This window comes from Pleuronectes platessa, chromosome 7 (genome assembly GCF_947347685.1).
Source record: "Pleuronectes platessa chromosome 7, fPlePla1.1, whole genome shotgun sequence".
NCBI classification, from domain to species: domain Eukaryota; kingdom Metazoa; phylum Chordata; class Actinopteri; order Pleuronectiformes; family Pleuronectidae; genus Pleuronectes; species Pleuronectes platessa.
The window spans coordinates 17,365,572-17,390,707 of record NC_070632.1 but is presented as its reverse complement, the minus strand read 5'-3'; the positions used below and the strand labels follow the sequence as shown (position 1 = coordinate 17,390,707).

The following is a 25,136-nucleotide window of genomic DNA, read 5'->3' as shown; positions in this document are numbered from 1 at the left end:
GTGCACCTCCTTCAAGTGAAAAAACTTCAACTTAACTTAATCCAGGCAGCAATTACATTACACAACGTTAACATTGATTAGTAACAAATAAAACATTATTTGATTGTTGACATGTATTTGTACAATACATCTAAACATGAGCACGGAAAAAAAGCTTTTTTTGTTCCAGTAAAAAACATGTCCACGTCCTTAACTTTAACTGGCTCGTTTTTTTCTACTTGACAAAATGGTAGCTTTATGCTTCGCATTCTCTCGCTGCAAAAAAACTCTCACAACAGGGAACATGTACAACAACAGAACTCTCAGAGACCTTTTACATTCTCAGCCTATCCTAAACAGTCCTCTCCGCGGCACAGCTGAGGAAATAATTTTTCCTGAGACCTTTTGCCTTTAACACTCTGCTCCCCACGCTATGCTCCAAAGACACCACAGAACAGCAGGCTCATCTTGCTACCATGAGAGACGAGGAAACATAACAGCGAGTGTGATGGTGGCCGCGTTCAATCGAGCTCAATCATTGCACGGACCAAATCCTCATTTGTTATTCTCTTAATTGGCGAATCAGTAACGCTGGCAGGATAATTAATCAAACAATGAAAAGAAAGATTTACTCTGGTTTTTAAATTGTGTTCACTAGGGGTTCACATCCCATATATGTCCAACAAAGTTGCTCTGTAGCCCGAAGGTAGTGTGACTTCTCATCTGTAATTGCAGTAATTGCACTTCCCGTAGACCAAGAAAAAGCAGAAACAAATAACGTCTGCCGCAGCTCTGAATAAATGACGACCATCAGCCCGGGTTGTTTTCACAATCCTGAATAGAAAAATGCCCAATTGGATAGGATAATTCAGTATTATGGGAAGTAGTTCAATTAATTAGGAAGGTAAACCAGAACAGAGGTATCATAAAACTCAGCAATAAACAGCCTCTACTGCGCCGTTGATGAGGCCGTACTGTGTAAGACTTGTAAATACAAAATGGCCACCATGGAGCTACAAATTGTGGAAATGTGTGCACATAGTACTTTATTTCCATCCCCCAAAAATTGGCACATGTATTATCTGCATGTGCGCATCAGTCCAATGGCAAACAGACCACAAAACGAATGAGCTCTCCCCCATCTAAGCTGATTAGCACGGCAGTACCAGCATGGCCCACATGGACCGGGTACAGACAACTAGCAGGGATAAGGAAGAGGGGTGGGGGTGTGAATGAGGAGCTTACAGATCTGGTCGCCACTGTAGAACCGTAAAAACCCTGGTGTCAATAATGGAGGAGGAGGAGACCTCACCCAACCTGCATCCACTTCGAAACCATTCCCTGTGAGTGATTACGACATCGCAGACCGATCAGAGCTACAATAAGGAGCAGTCAGACGTTGGAAGCCGATGGCCACATGATGTATTTGTCAAGTCAAAAGGGAGATTGTTTAGCATAGTAGTGCATTTTCTTTCATAAAGAGACGAAATAGCTCCCTAGTCTCTTCATAAGCCACTTTCAGACATGAACTCCTGAGAATGTCCGCGCAACGGGGTCCGGACTTTCTCTGGAGTTTGTCTTTCTGTCTCCACAGGGGTGGCACAGCAGGCAGCAGTTTTGGCTCTGAACATAAAAGCTCTTGAATCTTGTTGTTGTCTTCTCATGTATGACACCTCTTTAGACGTTTGTCCACATTCACATATACATTACAAAAGCCATCAATTTCACATACAGGCCCTCCCGATCATTTCAGATTATATGGAGTCTAGTCTATGTCTGAAAACAGATTCATGGACTGGAATATGTATTAAGAAGTAAGCTTAAGAAAAGCTGGTAGGCAGACAGAGGGCAGTTTCCCCTTCCGTCAAACATTAAAAATGATTATTTGACTGTTCAAACAACTTAGTTTGAAGTCGTCTTTATCACATCGTCTCTGCACCGTGTAAATCCAGCTGTCCTGGACACTTCATTCACTTGGTGCTTGTCCTTGACCAGGTTTGATACCTGTGCTGAGCCGGCAGTGCCACACTAAAATGTGAGCAGCCAGGAACCTGTGCTGGCGGGACTGGCCTCGCCTCAGGCAATTACACCCTCAACTGTGACTCGCTGGGTTACGGTTCGATAGTGGTCCCAGGGTCCCAGGTCACAACTCCAGTCACATGCAACAATGCACTAATGGGCACGCCTCTGCCTGACCCCGCAGGCCTCTGAAAGTCAAGGCCAAGTCAGTTAGAAGCCCAGCCATGACTCGAGGCTGGGCTGTGAGGCGGCACGTTTTTTATGGCCATCATCTGGTATGGCTGCCTTGCTGGGAAAACCGCACATAGTCACACTCACTCATGAACTATTCCTCGTGCTTCCTCCGTCTGCCTTTTTCCCCTCTCTCTCTCACACACACACATCTACAAAGAAACTCCACACACACACACACACACACATCCACATGCACCTGTGACACGCGGCCTGTTTTCCACTAAGGGTCTAATTGATTGGAAAATGGAGATGGACACCTGTGCGAGCGGAGCCCTGTTGATTTACCAGACACGCAGAGTCTATTACAGCGGCCCTGCTCCCGACCCAAACACGTCACCCAGACAACCAGTCAGTCTTCACTATTAGCTGCCTATTGCACACACTGGCTGAGTAACGGAGCCACACATCTACATCCACACAGGTGGATCAATGCAGGGTTTGGGAAACAGCGATACCCATCTCCTATGTAGAGACAGACAGACCGGCAGCTATTGACAGTTTGATGGTTTAACGATTAGAAAAAGAGTCAGACTTGGAATTATAGTACACTGGTTACTGGAGAGGTAGAACAGGTCTAAATATATCTGACTTAATTTTAAGTTCAGTAAAAATTAACTAAAAATGTATTTGCACTCTCCAGGAACTGTAAAATTAAACAAAAGGGTAATTTTTAATGATACTCCTCTTTACGATGAAGTGATAAACCAAAGCTGAACTTGCTTTATTGTCCTCTCGCCCCCCCCCCGAGGATGGCTGGAGCCGTATTAATCTCATTGTGCACAGATGCAGGAGAGAGTATGTTTCCCTTTCATCCGAGCTCGTCCTCACACCGGAGCAAGGAAAGAAAAAGAAAAAGGAGAAACCGTAAAGAGAGGAGAACCTGCAAAAAGAGAGGGGTCGGCCCTTCAGTGGAATTCAACAGTGCATGAAAGGCAGGGAGAAAAATGAACACATCTGCCATGGAAATAGGAGAGGTGGTTTGTCGGGCATCGCAAACTTCGCAGATGAGAAGAAAGGAGAGGGGAAGAGAGAGGACGGAGAGTAAAATGGGGACGAATCATGAAAGAGATGGAGCTGGGAGGCAAGGAGAGACAGAGGATTACTAAATTAGGGACAGTGAAGTGAGAGAGAGAGAGAGAGAGAGAGAGAGAGAGAGAGAGAGAGGGGAAAAGGTTCAGAGTGAATTGTAGAGAGATGGGTGGATGATGAAATGAAGAAGGAAGTGGAAAGTAAAAGAGACCAAAGTCCGGGGCTTTAATCATACCGGCGAATGGTGAAGCTATAGATTAGGGGGAGGAGATCTTAGCGGCAGGTCTCCATCCGGGGCCGGAGCTTTGAGCGCACACAGGACAAGATGTGGGGGAAAGAAGAAAAAACGAACGCGCCTCCCCAGAGTGGGGAGCACTGTGTTACCACGGAAACAGCTCTGACGTCAGAGCAGGCATTATGTGATTACTCATACAGTCTGTTGAGGAGCAGGCCAATAAAACAGGGACCATTTCTCACACACACACAGCGAGACGGCCAGAGCTCCGGTTACATGCATGTTTGCATATGCACGTGCACCCACACCGCACACAAACAAAGGCATGTGATTGCACACATGTACACACACAGCGCCAACTCATTCTAGTAGCTCAAGTACAAATGAAAAGCAGACGATGATGATACTCTGGATTTTTACAATCCAGACTCAGTTAAATTGGCGAAATTTTACAAGGGCTTGTGATTTGGAACGGAAAAGGTGCAAAGTCAGCGTTTGCCAGTTAACCTTGGTGCTGAGGAATGAGGCAAAAAAAAACTCCAACACTCATCGCTCGGCAATGAAGCCTCAATGTGAGCATCGCCTCTGTGACTGCAGACCACAAGTCCAACTCTCTGCCGTGACAACAGAGCAGCTCTCACTCTACCTCATCAGCACAACCACGAGCATATCGCTGGCAGAATCTGCATGTTCTGCATTCCACACATTCTGACCCGTGTTTGACAAAGTACATCAAACACGCACGCTGACATGTGCGCCATTGTGCGTCACAACACACACGCATTGCCCACTTCCTCTCCCCATCTCCCACACATTCTCCACTGGGAGTTAAAACACTGTTAGGGCTGATAAGGATCCAGGCAAACAGTGTGGATAAACAGTCACACTGGTAATTAAGAACAGCGGGCCTATCAGAGAAGAGCATTCTGAGACAAACATGTGATCCAGACTCCATTACTGAGGGCCGGACACATTTCCACCACAAAGACTATTAGGTGAGTCCAGACAGCGTCAACAGACCCAAAGACCACAGACTGACTCCAGCAGATTCCGCTGTGATCAGATTAACTGAGTTTTCAAACTAAAATGTTATTCAAACCGCTTTTTGCCATTGTTACATGGGAATCCCTTATGTTTATGTTTATCTTCATTCAGATGTGACAAGAGTGCTTATGTGGTATTTGGTGGCAGCAGCAGAGCAGTGCCATTTCCGGATAATAGTTGAAAAGTAAAGATACATGGCTGCATCACTGATTTTTGAATTTGCTTTTTCGTTGAAGCCTTAATAAATAACCATCATGCGAGAGATGCTTTTCACCAGTGACCTTCCTTCTGCATTTTCTTATTAAATTATAAATTCCTTCAATTTATTTTTGATAACCTATAGATTGAGGTTGCAGGTTATTGTGCTTTCCACTTTTGTTATAGATTGAGAGGCTATGATAAAAAAAAATCTGCAACCAATATTAAATATTGATAGACACATTGATTCACAAAGCTTTTTGGTTAATTCAACAGAATTTTAGAAATAGGAAGTTACTATGTAACTGTATCTGTATCTATGACACTGCTCTTAATAAGGCCAAGATCAAGATGTCTACTCAACCTTTCACTGCTTTGTCATGCTCATGTTAAAGTGAAGGCCTCAGTTTATTTAACTCAACCCAATGAGACCACTGTCACAACACTAGCATCTAATATAAATAACAAGCTTCAAGTTGAAAAGGGCTCACGGTTCGTGGTTTGCAGTTTTATAATAACTTTTTAATCAAAATTACATATTCACAGAAATTGAATATGTCGACGCCATGCAGACAAATATACGAAGGGTTCTTTCAATGAGCAAGACTGGAGCGAAAGTGCAAATACACCGTTCAGCGTTCAACATGTTCTCTCTAATTAAGTGAGTAAAAATATGACTGATAATAAAAAAATTGCCTTTTTGGCTCATGGCATTTTGACGTCAACTTTCCACACCACTTTAAACTAATCTCGAAAGAACAGTATTCATAATAAACACAGATTACTTTTTTAAGAATTTTTAAACAGCTATAGTAAGGAGCCAACATGTTTTGCCAGGACATTATTACTATTTAAAGTTTGAAATATATTGGACAACAAAGTTTGTTCTGACACTGGAGTCACCTGTCCCTCTGTGTGTGTGTACAAAACGTTACATGTGTGAGCTCCATCCAGCGTCAGTCCATCTTCGTCTGCAGCCTCTGTCCTTAATGTGCGTTACGCAAGTTCGATTATTGCATTTGGGACAAGTGTTCCATGTCACTTCTCTGCCACAAATGTGACTGAGCTCTGGCCAAAACCTGATATACTACACTCTGCATCATCACTAATTTGGTTACAGTGATACCATATCTGAGTTGATCTAATTAGAGGCTTACCAACAGCCCAACAGCTCTCCCTCCTGCTGTCTGTCCTCACAAAGGGTGTGAAAGTGTCTTATTTGTGCACCTCTTAGCAAGCACACATGCATAGATTCATGCAACACACTGTACGCGTGTGTGTGTGTGTGTGTGTGTGTGTGTGTGTGTGCACACTAAAGAAAGCTGCAGTCCACCTGGCAGGCCAGTGAACTTAATGAGACTCGTATTCATGCAGCATGTGCAGTCACATCCACTGCCTGAGGGTCCGACCAGGTGCTCTGACACAACCCATATTCAAACAACACGAGCAGGATCTTCCCAGAGGCTGACCAACATTATGTACCACCCAGAAGCAAAGTTTACAAAGAAGCAACAAAGATTTTCCCTCGTTAACATTACCTGACTAACCCTAACCCTACCATAACCCTAACCCCCCAGTGACTTTGACCTTTCACATCTAAAGTCTAACCAATTCATCCATAAGTCTAAGAACACATTTGCACCAAATTCGAAGGAATTCTCTCAAGAAGTTATAGAGATATTGTGTACACAAGGTAAAAAAATTGCTTTATGAGGTCACAGCAACTTTGAGCTTCAACGTTTTACCATCAGACTAACAAGTTAATTCTTGAGTTCAACCGAACCTTTATCCTGAATTTGAAAGAATTCCCTCAAAGCGTTCTTGAGATATTGTGTTCACAAGAATCGACGTATGTACGAATGCATGGACAACCTCCAAACATTATGTTTAATCACTCAAACATGGAATTGGAATCTCTCTTTGCACCACGGTCTAAAAGCAGTGAGAAACTTTTTAGATACATGTGTCGTTGGCTCAGTGGGAAATTTCCTGGCCTGGTCTGGCCTGGGTCCACACTTGGTCCAGTCAACTCAGACCTAACAACACAAATATACTAATGAATCACAGCTGCAGGGTCTGAGAGGAAGGCCTCCTCCACACTCTACTTCCCCAAACACTCTGCAAAGCATTCCCTCACTCTCTCACTCCCTCTGCTTTCTTCATCACTCGTTTGAGGGGATCTAGACCTGCACTCAACAGTACCATTTCTTTGCTTACAATAATATCTGTCTGTTTTAGCCACTGATGAGAGACTACCACAGACCTTCATTCCTGATCCTCAGACTCCCTTGGAACAAATGTCCAACTTTTGAGGGCTTGTGATTCAAGGAGTGACCCATGGAGGAGATGAGTGTTCAAATGTGTTGAGCCTCCAGACGTGTGAGGCAGAGTCAGGGTTTACTTTGTAGCCCACAGGGTCGTTGTCTGCTGTGATCTGACGCTACCAGGGTGGCGGTGAAGGGCACGATAGGACTTTGAAGTTAGTGTGTGTGTCCAACATGCATCATCTCCCCTAATGTTCTCTCTCAAATGTGACCCCTGGTTCCAGTTCCTTTCCAGCAGCTGACCACCATATGTAAAAGGGCCGCACAGGTCCACTGAATCCCTGTCTAATGGCCTGCACAGATGCCACTTTCCTGGAACAATTCCTCCTCTGTGCGTGTGTGTGTGTGTCTTTCTCCATGCAAACAGATTTTATCGTTCCACACATTTCCCCTCCGTATGTTTCACCACTGTCTGGAAACAATGAAAGGTGCGAGGGTTGGGGGGAGCCGAGAAAAAGTGGAAGAATTCTGGAAAATGGCACGTTGGGAGAAAGGGAAACACATAAGGGGGAAAGTTATGCTGCTGTTTGGACGAGCGTTGTTGAGGGTAAGTAAAAAGGGAAGTAAGTAAACCAACGGCAGGTCAGTTTTGAGGGGAGGAGAGGGCAGACTCTTGGCTTTCTAGCAGAATTCAAGCTGTCAAGGGCTTCAGAGACACAGTTTGTGTAGTTTGGACCAGGCCTGGTAGAACGTGCGGCACGATGATGGAAATCTTACACTAACTCAAAACAAGCCAACTGACCTTTTCATCTAACGGCCCTTGAATCAGTCCTAATATTCTGCCAACGTGGAAATGAATGAGTGCTTATTACATCTGTGGCAACTTCACAGACACTGGCCGCTTCAATACAGGTGTGTGTGTGTGTGTGTGTGTGTGTGTGTGTGTGTGTGTGTGTGTGTGTGTTTGTGTGTTGTCGTCTATTTGTATTTCCTTCGACATCCAAGTGCATTCCTGCTGTCAAGCAACAATAAGGGCGCATGTGAAAGGAAGCAGAAATAAACTTTATAAGCATGTAATGTTCTCAGCTCACCGTCCCGCAGCAGCAGCGGAGTACACAACCACAAGGAACTGGGCTCGACGATAGACGTTAAGACCTTAGTCACAGTAAATTAAGAAGTTGCTTCTTGAAGGTGACCAATCTTCATTACCAAGGACATTTCCAAAATAATGAGATCACAGACAGTGTGAGAAGAGTTCCCACTGCAGGAGCCACCATTTCGTTGTCTGGACTTTGTCTGAATTCCAAACGCAGAACAAAATAACAGTCTGACCCGACATCTGCCTGAAACGATATAGCCTCTAACTTTTCCCTGAGGAAAAAATAACAAAAGACGGAGCAGCGGCTGCAAAAGCGGAGCCAGATTAAAATACTAAACAATATCAACATATCAATAGCACACAGCCAAGCTTATGATTAAGATCAATGGGAATTGATATTTTCCTTTTCCATAGATCTTAGACATTTGGCAGTTTTTTGTCAGAAATAGGAAACTGACTGCCAGCTGCGGCTTGGCAGGTATTGAAGTAATAGAATTTTTTGAAATGGAGAAATGCTCCTACTACATTATGAACAGAGACACTTATATGCAACATAAAAGAAATCTTCATATTATGGATAAGTCTAACCTGTGATGTCGAGACAAAGATCCCAAAGATCCCAAAGACGCTCAGATTGCAGATCAGCAGGCTCTGCTCACTAACTTCTCCAAAAGAGGACTGCTACAGGCATCGCAAATGAACATACTGTGTCCAGGGTTTGATTTCATCTATATGAAATTTGTGCAATGTCTGAGTTCTTTTCCTCCTCATTACCACAAATTATGTACACGATCAGTTACACCACAAATCGTGATGTGTGTATCGAGTTTAGAGTCTGAAATCAGATTAGACGGAACATTATCGACTCCCACAGGAGACTGAGTTAGGACTCACATGGTGGCGGATGACAAAACAATAATGTGACAAAAATATATTTTATAAGAAGGAGAGAGAAAAGCAGAAAAACACCTTGAAACAACCAGAGGAGCAGAGTTTTGGGCCACTTGGGGCAAAACAAAATAAGCTGTAAATACAATAAGGACATGAACGGTATGTTGGCGAAGTTTTTAGCTAATTTAATTTAGACGTCAGGCAAATAAAGAGTAAAATCCATCCATCCATTATCTATATGGCTTATCATTTGAGGGTTGAGAGGAGCTGGAGGTAGTCCCAGCTGACGTTGGGTGAAAGTCGCCAGTCTGTCTCAGGGCCAACACACAGACAACCAACCAATCACATTCACACCGGCGTAATCTAGTCTCCAGGTAACCTCATGTGCATGTCTTTGGGCGAAAAAATTGCCGAACAAATCTCAGAATACTGGCCCCCATACTAACGTCTCTGGCTGCTACAAGTCTGTGTGCTGCTGAGCAAGGCAGCAGTGGGTTTATCAAAGTTCATATACTACGACTATAAGCAACACCTTTCACATACATCTATCTGACCTATGTGGCTTAATCGTGATTGTCTATAGGAGTTACACAAATATAATGAGATAAAAATGCCAAAGGAGACAGAGGGCCAAAAGTATTGGGTTTCATTTTATGATGCTGCACTGGAAATGTCTGTCAGCCTGGAGCAGTTTGATGTCCCCAATCTCTTAGAACAAGCACTATGACAGACACCCTTTACATTTTCAATCAAAGGTGAAAAAGGTGCAAAAAGCAGAGGGATAAAGAGACCCGGTACAGCACCATAGCATGTCTAATGAGCTAACAGAGCAGGAAGAAAAGCTTTATGTAATGTCTGAAAGTGCCAGACTGATGGCAGTGATGGGAGGAGATTGCCTCTGGCTGATGGAGCCAGTGGAGAACTGAATCGGTGATTCTCTAAGGCCTAACGTCACCTTGTCCATTTAATCGTGATTTCGATTATGGGGTCAAACGATCTCCAAACTACTATAATCGAGTTGAAACGATTATTTGCCAATTTTTCCGAAAGAGACGAGCATGTGAGGAGCAGCAACCGCTTGTTGTTGTATGCAACCCGTTAAATGTCGGGGTTCGAGGGTAAATGATGAAGGTCCTCATAGCCCCCTCCCCACCCCTCTCTTTCTACCTCTGTCTGTGTGCTTGTAGTGGGGGGGCAGATGGGGACATTTACCGGAACCGGAAGTGACTGGTACTTCCGGTTACAGTCATTTAAAGAATAAAGCATAGACTTCAGAATAAGGGCACATATTAATAATCGTTTGAATAATCGTGATTTCGATATTGTCCAAAATAATCGTGATTATGATTTTTACCATTATCAAGCAGCCCTAACCTTAAGTGTGCCATAAAACTTTTTCCACACCATTACACCACCAGCAGTAGCCATGCACCTTTGACTTAGGGCAGGTAGGCTCCATGGATTCAAGCTATTGGGACCAAATTCTGACTTAACCATCTATGTGCCTGGGCAGAAATAGGGATTTATCAAACCAGGCAAATTTTCCAGTCTTCAATTGTCCAGTTTTGTTGAGCCTGGGGCCTCAGTTTTCAATCATTGGCTGACAGGACTGGAACCTGATGTGGTCTCCTTTTGTTGTAGACCATAAGCCTCAAGCTTGGATACGTTTCTGCTCACCACAGTTGTAAAGAGTGGTCATCTGAGATACTGTTGCCTTTGTGTAAGCTCCAACCAGTCTGACCATTCTCCTCTGAGCACTCTCATCCGCAAGTTGTTTCCATCTGCAGAACTGCTGCTGGATGTCTTTTTTTCATTTTACACCATTTTGAGTCAATTCTAGACATGTTGTCAATGAAAATCCCAAAGCCACAGCAGTTTCAACAGTTCTCAAACCAGCTCATCAGGCACCAACAACATACCACAGCAGAGCCACTGTTTCATGTGACAATCGACTGAAGCTCCTGACCTGTATCAGAATGACTTTATGCTACATGACTGGCTGATTGGTTAATTGCACGAATACGCAGGTGTATAGGTGTTCCTTACAAAAAGCTTAGTATGTGTAAAACCTGAATGACCCTGTAACAACCTCCCTTTTGTCATGTTCCTAGTCTCCTGTCTGTGCACGAGCTGATAAACACATCATTTCCCGCCCATGCACAACCATAAACCAAACGTGAAACCGGCTTAAGTCTCTGTGCCGCCGTTTCTTTTTCTATGGGTACTTTAACGGAAAATAAAGCAAAGAAGAAAGTGTGCTTACAGGGTAGATATGCGTTTGTGTGTGTGTGTGTGTGTGTGTGTGTGTGTGTGTGTGTGTGTGTGTATGAGTGTGTGTGTGTGTGTGTGTGCATGTGCACAGGATCATCTGTGCAACATCTGCTCAACCAGCCCAAGGCTCCTCGCCTCTTGAGAAATGGGTCACGTTTCCCGATGACGTCAAAAGTCCTTCTGCCTCTCCAGTTTGTGGAGCTTTGCCAAAACCACCACATGCCATTCCTTGTCCTTACAATGGAAACACTCTCTCCAGAACCTTGATGAATCACCTGCCAAACCTTCCCCCATTTCTTCAATCTAAACACTGAAGTGGGTCTGACCATGACAGCACGACACAGGGTAAAGGGTTGATTAGCCACAGAGGAAAAAACACACCAAAATATATTTGTCAACATGCATTTTTAACATAAGCTCATAAAGAAGGCCAGGATAACTAAGAGGCCAAAGAGAGGTACAGATTATAGACAATGTTGGTAGCACCGCTTTAGAAAAGAGCAGATATGCAATGTGGCCTCAGAGATGATCCAGGATGTGAGGTTGCTAAACTATCTAAAGTCTGAGGAGAAGACTTGAAAGGTCCCCAGAGGAAACCTAAAAATCTTTCCACTGACAGAAGATGAGAAAAGTAGGGATTTGTATTTGCAAGGACCCTCACGGTATTATCACGTCACGATATCTCACAATATATTGCGATACAATAAATATTGCGATGTATAGCAAAGACGTAAAAATCACAACAACAAAACATATAACCTGACATTAGTCATTCAATTTCAGCTTCACTTCTAGAAAACAACATTATACGGATAAATCTCTTTAAAGTTGTTTTAAGATAAAAACATTTATTTTTACAATTCCACATTGCCATGTCACTTTTGAACTTACTCTCTTATCAAACGTCCGTTTTCTTTCAGCTGCAACACAGCCACTCTTTATCTGTTCCCGTTGTCCAACTGTCCCCAGTACGAGGCAGCTCTGTACTGATTCCCTCACGTTTAAACAATGTATGAGAAAAAATATGGATATTGAGAGCGGTGCCATCGAGGAAGACATTACTGTGAAAGTCAGCTGTGTCATTACTTTTACACAGCCCTGAAGAGAAGATTTCATTGAAACTGTCCAGCCCTGAAGGACACAACACAGGGTGCAGCGACAGCCTGAATGGAACAACAGCTAATAGAAAAATATCATGGAGAGAGTGTGTGGAGTCAGAAACCTGAGGCAGCCCAAAAAAAAATAATCGCCCTTAAAATAAATTCCCATCCTATCCCCAAACCCTTCGTTGAATCCCATCACCTTGACTTTACAGAGACTTCACAGAAACACACAGAGCATGTGTTATCTGTGTGGACGAAGGGCAGAGGATGGAGATTCATTGGAAGTTTTCCAAAACAAGGATATGAGTCTTATCAATGAGGCTCACATGTTGTCATGGCACGTGTCTTTTCTCACTTCTGGTTTCCCAGCCCGAAGACGTGACCGGCACCAGCGACCATGGATCCGGGGTGGCTTGAGGTCCGTAAAGAAATTAGCCAGTTAGCTGAGCTATCTTTGGACGGAAGGGGTGTCTGGAAGCAACAGTCCACTATCTCCACGACACAGGACCACACACACTCACACACACACACACACACACACACACAAGCAGCCTGCTGTTCATAGCCATTGATTATGGCCGAGTATAAACGGATGTCACCTGCACACGAACGCATCAGCCTTGACATCATTTAGCGTCTCCAGGCAATGCAGAGCATGGCAGTAACAAATCAATGAGACCTTGCCGAGCCAGTCTGCTAAGCATTCATGCAAGTGTATGTTTGTGTGTGTACAGTGTAGTGACATTCATTGAAAATGAAATATAAGGTCCTGTATTTTACAGGTTTCTGGTGTTTTATTAAAATGTTTGATACATCTAAGAAGATATTTACACTTTTAAGTATAAAAGACTATCTCAATGTAATATTACATTATTATTGCATTTCCTCTTTCAGACACAGGGCTTTTTGAGTTGGTCAAGGAATCACAATAAGAAAAGAAGAGAGCGTCCGAGCCTCTATTCTGACTCATTGGTAAGTGACACATAACAATGGGTGATGCAATAATACTGTAGCTTGCCACACTTTATGAAAATGCAAATAACTGTCGGTCAGCACTGAAGTGAGCCAGACCATCAAATTCAGATTAAGGTGCTCAGGTGTGATTTGGTGGTTTACACCTGGCTGCTTCCACCAGTGAGCATCGAGGCCAGACAGAGGAACAGGCATGACTGCAGACGACCACTGGGGATTTCATGGATGTAATTTGGCAGCTGGTAGAACAAGGCTGGAACACGACATATAAGAAATATGCTGAAGTGGGCAGCAGCTAGAGACAAAGCCGTCAAGTAGTTACATTTTTTTTTCAGAGCTCTGACTCCAGGCAGTGAGTATCATCTCCTAACTGGGAGTCATTAAGCCACTTGAGCTAATTTCAGACATTCCGTATAATCTCCTGAAATCAATCGGAGGGGATGTATGTGATAAGTAAAATGCACATATCAGCTGACTGCGGACATTCTCCGGACTTTCTCCTGCCATTCCCGCAGTAAAAATTGTGGATAATGTCAGAGTGAGTCCGTGTGAGAATAGAGCACGGGATTATACAGAGGATTCAGCGCGATTGAGAGACCAACAGACGCACAGCTGAGAGAAAGATATCTCAGGAGGAAAGAGAGGAGCCTTACAGGTAGAAGACGTTGAAGAAGGTGTCCACTTGGAAAGATGATGTAATTTAAAGAGCATTTGGTGATAAGAGCCGCTGTCTGAAAATAGCTTTAGAGAAACTAACTGTTAAAAGTTGTGTCCAGGTGGGCCATGCTGGAGGCGTAGCCCAGAGAGGTGGATGACATCACAAAGTTACGGAATTCCAGTTTTCTGCACATTTTCATATTGATGGACTGACTGCTTTGATACTTTCGCAGTATTTATATTGCACCTATATGCCTAAAATCTCACTTTCTACAATATCTGACCTGTAAATATTGACTGCACTTGGCACATTGAAGGGAAAAAGGCTCCTTCGAGTTTTTTCTACACTAACAGGTAATCATCAGATGGCTATTTTTTAATTGATGAAAATAACTAATTTCCTTGAACTGACCATCAGCGGTCTGTGTTTACAGAGTGGATTCAGAAAAGGGACCAAAGAGGCAGAAAAGGATCCACACTGTTTAACTGAGCATCATAACCAGCATTCCAACATTGGTATTTGTCCATGTATCCATTAAAAAATGTAACTCATATAGACACTGTGTACCATCATGCAAATTCGGCACAGCGCTGCAGCCATACATTGCGTTTTTAATATCTGACTAATTGAAAGTGACTGTGCGAAAACAGCCCTTAACCCAAACCCTAGGACTCTCGCCCCTGCGAGGGTTGAAATAACCTGACTGACAGACAGATGTACAGACAGATTTTTTTTTTCTCCAACATATTTAGAGAGTAAAACATAGCATTGAGCGGGGAACAGCAGAAGCCTTGTTGGCTGCAGGGACAGACGGGCTCATGGTGAGCCAGTGAGGCAGCGGGGCTGGACGGACGGGGAGGACTCACCAGGCAGAGGTTACAATAACACATTTCCTCGCACCGCGCCATCAGGCTAGACACACATGCAGCTTAGTGACTGAACCTCATAACATTCAAGTTCAAAGGATACTATTCCAAAGTTTGAGCCCTACCTGTGATAGATACATGCTTCTAACAGGAATTCAGTTGGTAAAGTTTTTTTTAGGAATAAAATCTGGTATCAAATCTGGTGGAATATAACTAAATACAATCAATTGTACTTAATTAATACGTTGTAATACATAGTCCGCTTATAATACTCACTCCATTACATTAATTGAAAGCCATAGCTATAAGTTACTTTGTTTTGTATAAAAATATGATGCATTGTGACACATTAACCTGCCTTAGAGTTTTGAAATGAACTCGACCATGATAAGATATTAAAGTAAAATACTTTTTATACTCTATAAACACTTTGAGAATTTGAATCCAAAATGCTCATTAACTAAAGAATAATAATACATTTTATATTTTGGAAACTGTGATGAAATTACGAGGTTGTAATGTTTTGTGGAAATTGTGTACTTCATGAACAATTTGGATCAAATAAAAAATAGATGCAATAGCTCGTCCAGTTGTAGACATGTGCAGCCAGCCAGGCAGTGTATTTCTAAAAACAATCGTCCCTCAGTGAAAACTGCGTCACTCGTCATGTTCCTGAAATAAATAATCAATTAATAGCTGACTATATTTGGATTTATTGGACAGCCTCAGTCAGAGGGGTTCAAAATGTTCCTGCCTGTTAAATGAAACGTAGCAGCAGCAGCAGCAACTGTGGCCTGTTCTGTTTCTAACAGAACAACAACGGTCAGACTGAACCTGAACGAGGGATTGGCTAGGATTATGGACGCCAATCAAAGATCATGAGATCAATTTTTGAGAGACCATATTCCCAGATGTGCACATGCACACTCAGGGAAGGGAAATTAGCCAAAATCGTTTCTTCCATTTGTTTTTCACACATCCTCCTAATGGCAGCTATTTACGTCTAGAACTGCACTCCCCCCTCCAACTCTCCACTTCTACCTCCCTTTCACAAACATGCACATATGTACACTCTAGCACACACTTCCCGGGGCAATGTGAGAGTGTCTATTCATTCGGCAGAGGCCAGCTGCACACCTGGTGACAGCCCAGGATGGTGGTGTTGGCTCAGGTCAGGGTGTGCGGGGAGAGGAGAGCCAGGGAGGGGGGGGGGCTGGTTGAATGGGCCCACAGGCCCGTCCTTCAGGCTGTGCTCAACCTGCACATTCCAGCTCATTCAGCAGCAGTGCAGGCGCAGGAATGTCCCCTCATGTAAGGGATCACTGTCTTAAATGTGGGCTCCTCGTGTGATTGAAAAGGCCCTTTAAGAAGATAAATACAGATGAAAGCCAAACGTGTTGCGTTCAGTTCCCCAAAGTGATGTTCTGCCGTACCGGATATGTTCTGGGAACTATTAACCTGCCCATCCTTAACAGGAGGAAAACATTGCTCCAGCGTTACTCACAATTGCTTGTTTTCGCACATAGAGCATGGACTGAACTTGACCTAAATGTGTTGTTACTACTGAGTATCAAAATGTGTAATTTGTACAAAAAAGTACTATAACTAGTAATCATTTATTTCCTGTTTTAGTGATTATATTTCCTTATTTACACAATGTTCACAATGGCTAAAATTATCTTGTTCAGGGCAAATGTAGAACAGCTATCATGAATGTGGCTAAACATCCTTTCCTTTCAGGAGCTTCAGGGGCAGTGCTTTAATGTGGAGGAGAGAAACTTCATTTACCGCTCAATTTGGGCTTTTTAATTTTGCAGAACTTTTACAAAAACAAAAAAACTATGAAAGGAGAATTGTCGTAAAAACTCAAAAGAGGTTTAGTTTGTCAAGTTTGAACGACTGTAGAAAACATGGAGGCCTCCATAGAGAGGACCTGCTCCCGCTGTTATGATAAAGTATTTAAATAAAAAGGGCCCATTCTAAGTTAAATAAAAAATCAATTCGTACAATTTAGATGACACACATTAGTGAAAACATCACTAGGATTATTTTCTATTCAATTTGTGCCAAAAGTTCCCTTTCACTTAAATCTTACACACTGATCCTTTATAAATTGACTTTCAAATGACACATGTGCTCCAAACCACAAATCCAGAAACCCCAACCAGCCCCTACACAACAATCTCAGATACTGCCAATGTAGACGCTTGGGTCTTTACAACATCAAACATTTGAGAAGTTGGGCTTCTGTTAAACAAAGAAATGTGTTAATAGTTCTCAGAGTTAATTATCAGAGAGCGTATTTTTATGGTAATGCAACTCAAATCCAGGTGTCATATTATATGCAAATATGCAAGTGAATTCAGTCATTCACCAAAACACACACTCTCTCCTCTCTTTCTCCATCTTTGCCTCACACACAAACACACTCATGCAGAGGCACACGCATCCACATACTGTACGCATACACACATTTGTGCCAGGAACATTCTGTTCACCTCCATCACAGAAATAGTCAGTCTCTTATGGTAACACAGAAAACCTGAGTGACATAATTGCCTTGGTCTAGAACGGACAGCAGAAGAAAGTACAGCTTGTAATCTATCCTTCAACGCGCACAGAAAAATTCCATAATTCGCTTAAGACTCCGCCATTCTATTCAAATAGGAGGCAGTTATTAGAATCCTGGGGTGTTAATATGTGTGCTGTGTGTCAGGACTGGAGGCCTCTGCCTGTCTAACAGTTCCAGCTGCGTTGGGTTGTGTCTGTGGTTGGAGGCCCTCCGTGTTTCTCCGAGCGGATTCAACCTCTCAGCCTGCAGCATCTGGCAGCCATCAAGCTGCTGGCAACACACACACACACACACACACACACACACACACACACACACACACACACACTTACGTCCACACACATGCTAACACAGACGTGCTTCCATAATTTCCATGGTAATCCGTAGGGAGCCAGATCGTGGCTGTGCCAGGGGTAGGGAAGAGATGGAAGAGGGGCACTGCACTTAGTGCTGGACCTCTGGTTTGGTTGGCTTAGGTGATCACAGACACGGGGCAAGAATCAGGATATGAGCTACTCATGTTGCCATAAATGAAGGTAATGAAAGAATTGGACACATATGGTGAGCCATGTAATGGAGAGTTTAAAGAATAATTCCACTTTATTACAACGTGGGTCTCATTTTCGTAGTTTGACTATTATTGCTGTTGGTAATAACAACATTGTTCTCATGCAGGTAATTTCTGAGAGCATGGCAACATCATTAAAAAGTGTTTAAGTGGAGTAATAAGAAGGACGTTAGACGATTATTTGCCTTTTAAAGGAACAGTTATACACTACATGCCACAGGCATGACTGGGGTGGTTACTGTTGATGTTGTGACATCACTAAGTTATGTCAGTCCTGATGGTTATCTTAAAGGCACAGTTTCTGAATACAGGCTTTGGGAATTTCTCTGTGTATTGAATGCAATGATACTTTCATAGTATTTTTTATAGCACCAGCACTTGCTTTTTTTACACTACAACTTTCCTCACCCACACTGCATCGTCCCAGCAGGTTTCATGTTAATCTGTCCAGTAGGTCTCATATATTTTTTCTTACAAACAAACATACAAACACAGTACAGGACCTTTAACTTTATAAGCAGGTAGCAGCTGCTGGTTTTTGTAGAACTGTGCAGAAGGTTGGTTTGGGGAAAAATGTTTGTAAAATATTTACGCCGCCACACACATCAAACCTCAGCTTAATGTGGCACACACTGGGAAGCCAACATGGCAGACGCAACACATTCGAATTGGGTGCACATCATGCGAAAAGTTGCTACTCAGTTTCAGTTGAATGCGAGACCCTTCCACCATTCGGGGGGGGGGAGTAAGCCTGCTGTTTTGCCTGGCTACTAAACAAAACCTTGAATGACCTACTTTCATTTCTACCCCAATTCCTCCACCCTTTGCCTCCTTGCACACACGCACACCGCAGCTAATACACTGGGACTGGATGAGGATTCAAAGTGCAAAGTGAATCCCCCAATCTCAATATGCATGACCCCTTCCTTATATCAGCTTCCTTTCCAAATGCAGAGGGAGGCTTTCAGCAAGACCATTCCTAACCCGGAGGCCAGTCCAGTGAAAAGAAGAAAAAAAAGTGAAAAGAAAAATGAAAAAAGAAATCATATCCCATGAGGAGGCTGTGTGTTTAGAATACAAACAAGCTGTTTGGGATGAGAGTGCGCACTGGCCCAGTAGTAAATCACTGCCCTACAGGCTATCAACAGCCTCCTCCATCCAAAACACAATTCAATTATGGATGGTGCAGCAAAAATAGAGTAACAGGAAACATTTACAACAGCAACAGTAATTGTGTTTGGATCCCATTCCACAGGAAGTCATTATCATAGATTTCAAGAATATCTTTATCATCCAAGTTAAGAAAGAATTTCCTCCTCTGGTTGGGATAATATTTGTGTTGGTGTCAGTGAAAGGACAGAGCGCTGAGGAGCGGGAGGAGTCACCGACCGAAACGAGAGGTGTTTCCAACACCTCGCTGAGAGAAAAGCAGAGGCAACTCACTAAAGTCTCCTCCCCTCCCTGCTTCATCAGTTCTGCTCAAACTTTGTCGCTCAGGTAGGCTTGGTTAGAAAAAAACATTTGACGTCTGCTGGCAACATGGCAGCCTTCTTTCCTCTGCTTGCGAGGAGAGATTGTTCCATTACAGAGCTGATGTCTGCAGCAGGAGAGACCTGGACTCAAATTTCCTTACACGCTGTGAAAAGCGATCCACACCACGAGTCCACACCTCTTCCTCCAGTTCAATATCCCGAGCTGAAACACAGAAGACTGGCCTGTCATTTTGTATTAACCCACGAAGACGGACTATCCCGCGGAGGCCCCCGGCTAACCGCTATGAGATCAACTGATAATGACTTTCTTTTATTATGCCAGTGATTGGGAGGATGACCCCAGCATTGTGAGATCCACCCACTTAGCTGAGCTGATAGAGGCTGGCAGCCAATTTGTAATCAAAAGGAGGGCGAATGGCTGTTTATTAAATCTACAGTTGAGCAGATTGAAGCGTAGCCTCGGAGCATGGCTTTGTGGGAGCCTGGCTTTGGCAGAGCGGCAAAGGGCAACACGGTACCTTTAAGGCCTGCGAGGAAGCAAAGGCAGATGGATTTATTTATAATCTGTTTATTTTTTGGATTAACTGTTCTTAAATAATGACCATCAATCTGAAGGGCCATTATATAAGACTCTGGGAGGGAAGCTTCCTGTAGATGACGCTTCCTGTGAGCTGCGATCCTCCATACAACATGACACAATCCTTCAAACACTTCACAGACGCGGAGCTAATGCAAACACCATCGGGTCAACAAAGTGCAGATCTAACCCTCTGTCATGCCTCGGTCTCTCCTGCTTCTTTACAACATCACAACTCTATTTGACACAGCGAAAGCGCAGGACTGTTAAAACATCACACAGCCCCTTCAGGTCATTGAACTGAGAAGCACTACCTGGAAAACTATGGCCTTCGCGCTTCCTCGCAAACCTCAATTTGCTGCTCGAGGCAGCGTGGGTTGGTCACTTCATGCCGTCTAACGTCGCCCTCTGTTCCCATCAGCATGTGGTGTCTGCATTGTGGCCCCTAACGTGTGTCTGACCCCCCTCAGGGAGGCCAGTGCGAGCGAGGTGATGACTTGTGTGGGTCAGCATGGGCTTGTTTACACATTACAGACCACACAGACAAGACACGGTTAAGACAGCATATGTATGCCATGTGTGTCTCAATTACAGGCAGGCCATGACTGGCCAACTGCTTTTTGCACAACCGCCACACATGAGCGGGGAATGCAAGATTCAGGCTTTTCTACAGAAACTCTATTGGCTCTTTCTAGCTCTTATTTTGTAACCTAGGAAGACAGGCTGAGCACGGCTGTCTTAACGTGCCACAACTAAAGAAAACAAAAAACAAAACATCATCATAATAAAGATGATCCCGGGCCTGGTGGAGGTGTCAGAGCAGAAGAGACAGAGATGTGATAAATGTTGTGAGACAGATGTTGTTTTCCTGGTATGTTTCCTCCGTTCTGCTCAGGTTTTACAGGAGCAACAAAAATCTAAAACAGACCAAAACAAGTTAATTGCCACAGTGGCATCAATGAGAGCAGTTAACTGCTAATGTCTTAATTTTAGGGCTATTTTTATTGTTCTCTAGGTTACTGCATCTTGAATCCCTTAGGCAAATGGGGTCTGAATCTTAATGTGATGGTATCAATTATTATCTACTGTTTATTATGTATTTGGTGAAATACTGCATATAGCTTTAGCAATAAAAACCAATGATCCAACTCTTTGGATGATCAGAATATCTGAATTTGTTGTTTTAGAATTTTTATTTTTCATTTTCGCAATATTTGTAAACATTTTGCATGATCACAGTGTGAGATCACACATAGTAAAACCACATAATTTAATGCAAAAAGAGATAAAAACGTAAATTAACATGTGTATTTTCAAATGTAAAAAATGTGTTTGCTGATAAAGTAGTAGTTCTTTCCATTATTTGCAACAATACTTATTTAATACACAGCCGTGTGAAATAATCTGACATCTGTACACATGCTTGTTTACAGAGCAAACTTTATAGCCAGCAATTATGTTGCTCATCACTCATTCAAAATAAAAAATACATTCTCACTCCGTCACTGCAGCACAGCAACAAACGCATATCAGATTAATAAAGACTGACACGTGAATAATCTTCAGCTCAAACCCTAATAAAAATAAAGCGTAAAGTGTTTCCAGTATATGTTTGTGTGTGTGCGTGTGTGTGTTTGTGTGTGCGTGTGTGTGTTTGTGTGTGCGTGTGTGTGTGTTTGTGTGCGTGCGTTAATGCGTGCGTGCGTGCGTGCGTGTATGTGTGTGTGAGACCACAAAGAAAAACAAACAAGCACACTACAACACTAACTAGCCCCGAGAGCTGAGGGCATCTTTCAAGTGGCCGGGGGCCGACAGTGCAGCCTCTGATCTCCCAACCTAACTGCACCCACAGGTCACAAGGAGAGCTTTGATCACTGTGAAAATCTGTTTCCCATTCACATGCCCAGCATGCTCATTGATTTTCCATAAGGTGGACTGAGGAGATGATATGAGTTTGGTTGAGTGAAGCCCCCCCATCGCCTCTTTAACGCCGGTATGCATGTGTATTAGTATCAGAGGAGGTTTAAAATTCAAGGCTGCTACATTCCTGGGGTTTTGAGGACAGCGAGCCTTGATGAGTGAGCAGAGCAAGTGGCAATAATTAAAATCATGGACAGAAAGATCAAAAATGCATTTGTCATTTTTGGTGGCAGTGGCTCATCTGGGGGAAAATGTTTGACATAAATAACCAAGGATGAGATGAATCACTGACATCATATCCTCAGCTTTCCTTTCTCATCAACACTTAAAAGCAGCATTTCTAAAATAGCTTCCCGCTGGCAACAAAATACCAAATTTGGTCCTTTGGTCTTAAATGACAGAAGAAAGCTGCAGTTGCATCCATGCTGTACATATATCCACATGAAATAAAAGCCTTTGAGCGTGTTCTGATGGGTGCAGCCTCCTGACCATAATGTTAGAAGATAAGGGAAGGCTATCATACTTTCACATTTAAGAGCAAAGACATTCTTGAGGTCTTACATAAACAATGGCACAAAGAATACTGTGAATTGTTATATCGGATAACTGTAAATTGTTTTAGCTGTTATCCCAAACTGATCAAACCAATAACAACTGACCAATGCACATTACAAGCAAACTGTAATATTCTCAGTGCAATGTAAAACAGGATACACAAAATAATAAACATAATCATAATAAAAATAATAAGAATAATGCTGTGTAGATGAGACGTCACCATACGAGACTTCTTTAAAAGCTGTGAAACCTCCAACAATAAAACCACTGCTTAATAAAAATAATGATAATGATAAAATAATGGTGAATATTCTAATTAGAGTCCAACAGTCCTCATGTTATTGGCCTTGCACTGCGCCCTCCTCTCATCTCTAACATCAAACTCGTCATTGGAAAATAAAAACAAGCCCAGAAATAGGAAAGTTGAACGGGACAGAAACTTCTTACCTGGTCCCTCTGGATGCATGGCAGAGAGGTCCGGCGATGTGACTTACTGTTGGACTGACTGTGTGCCATGTCTGACGCTATCACAGAACTGGACCTCCTGCGCCTTTTAAATACAGGGATCTCTTCCCTGGCTCCTGTCACGGGGGTGCAGCCCTCCTTGTGTCTCCCTTGGTTAGGCAGGAGCTTGTCAGCATACCTCGCCAGCAGGATGCCCAGCGCTCCAACCAGGTACGCCACGTACGGTCTCCAAGTGGCCCTGACTTTGTGCAGCGAGAAGAGCGAGATAGTCCTGATCAGGCTGAGGAGAACGATCACGGATATGCCCCGGTTCAGCCGCGCTACCATGAGTGCGCCGGTGGCCACGCAGACGAGCGCGACAACGGCCGCGGTGGAGAACGAGAACAGCCGCTCCTCCTCATCTGTCCCGTCCAGGAGAGACCACGCCGCCGCTTCGCCCAGGTGGCACACGGTCAGGAGGGAGAGGGCGCTCTGGATCAGCACCCCGCAGCGGAATAGGTACACACCGACCCAAAAGAAGGCACATAGGAGGGTGAACAATGGCGAGACCACACTCCAGCAAGTTTGCAACAGCTCCGCAGCGCAGCCTGTAACGAAGTGAAGGGAGGACGATGAATGCGAGAGTGTGTTGTCAGCGCTGCTGCTGCTGCTGGCTCCAGCTCTCCAATCTGCACATTTGACCAACAGAGCGAGAAAAACCGAGAGCGACCCCACACACACCGCACTCCGGAGTCTCTGGGAACTCCATGATTTTGTGAACATTAGCCTCACCCACGACTCGCAGCCTCGGTCACGGCACAGTGGGATGACACATGCTTTCACATAACCATTGCGATCCGGTGCGCTTGAGCTTTTTTCGTGAGAGCTGCCCTGCACACCGGCACTGTCAGATTGTGCAGGCATGGCCATCACTCATGGCAGATATGAAAGTATGAGGAAGTCTTTAATGCATCTATACCACTGCGGTCACGGGGCCGGACGTGGGTTAATGAGATGAACAAACACGCGTGTATTGTCCGCATGTTGAAAAAAGTACCGCGAATACGCACAGATGCGTCTCCATTTACGCACGGGGATGAGCCGCCACTGGACGCATTCGCTTTGTTTTCCCAGGTGCTGGCTGAGACACTTCTGCCCTGAACAGCATGAATGGAGGCTGGGATGTCCGAGTAACTCAGATGTTGCTCAGATCTAGGGCACCGCTCCTCCGCACACACGCGTCCTGCTTTGCCCTCCTTTGTGGCGCGCCGTCTCTTTCACCTCTTCTGCCATTCTCCTCGCTTTGTGGCTCCACGCTCGAGTCCGGGCAGTAGCAGCAGCAGCGGTCTCTTTTGTGAAACATCAGTCCCGGTCCGTGAACACACTCAATCGCAGACGGTGCGCTCCGTGGCCATTATTATTATTTGGCCACTTCCCTCCTGAAATAGCAGAGGCTCCACTTACTTTCGAGGATAAACTATCTGCCGAGGAATTCGAGCCGTTTTGGAGCGAGGGTCCGTCGGGTTATTGTTCGTTTTTTGGTGTGTAAATCCAGAGTGTTTTGTCACCCGCTCTCCAACCAGCCGCCTCAGTTTACACCCCCAAGTTCCGGCTCCCCACACAGGGAGCAAGATATTGCAGCAGCATTGAAGCCCCCCAATCATCACTCAGCCGGCCCAGCAGGCGCTATCATCATCACATCTGAGTTTATGTACACATCATTTTATGAATATTATATTTCTTAACCTAATTAAATACAGCAATCATGAGGGTTGACCTATATAATTACATTAGTAAATGAATATGGTGCATCCACGCTTATCTCTATTGGCGGTTTCAGTGCAATGTTTTCAAGCTTTAACAAACTGCCTCAACAATTAAATTATTTTTGATTAGAGCAGAAGTGTCTGGGTGCTGACGAGAAAAAAAACTGGGGCTTTGCAGGAAAACTGTTTAGCTGTGAAATTCCCAGAATCCTCCTGTGGTTGCCCTGCAGCTTGACTCTTTATGCCCCCCCCCCCTCCACACACATACACACGCACACACAAACACATACACACTTACACTCTCTCCACAAGGCCATTGAAATATTCATCCCACTTTAAGTGTAAGTGATGAGCCATTGCGTCACAGTGGAAGGTT

At 43.8% G+C, this 25,136-nt stretch overlaps 1 protein-coding gene across 4 annotated transcripts in view; it reads right to left on the bottom strand.

Moving 5' to 3' along the window:
* The window catches only part of LOC128444267 (cGMP-inhibited 3',5'-cyclic phosphodiesterase 3A), a 75,686-nt gene extending 51,106 nt beyond the window's left edge, over positions 1 to 24,580 (bottom strand). For all 4 annotated transcript variants that reach the window (XM_053426638.1, XM_053426639.1, XM_053426640.1 and 1 more), the window contains exon 1: positions 22,998 to 24,580. In XM_053426638.1, the coding sequence (XP_053282613.1) occupies positions 22,998 to 23,924 (927 nt within the window). In that variant the 5' untranslated portion in view covers positions 23,925 to 24,580. The remainder of the gene's footprint in view (positions 1 to 22,997) is intronic.
* Positions 24,581 to 25,136: the final 556 nt, after the last annotated feature.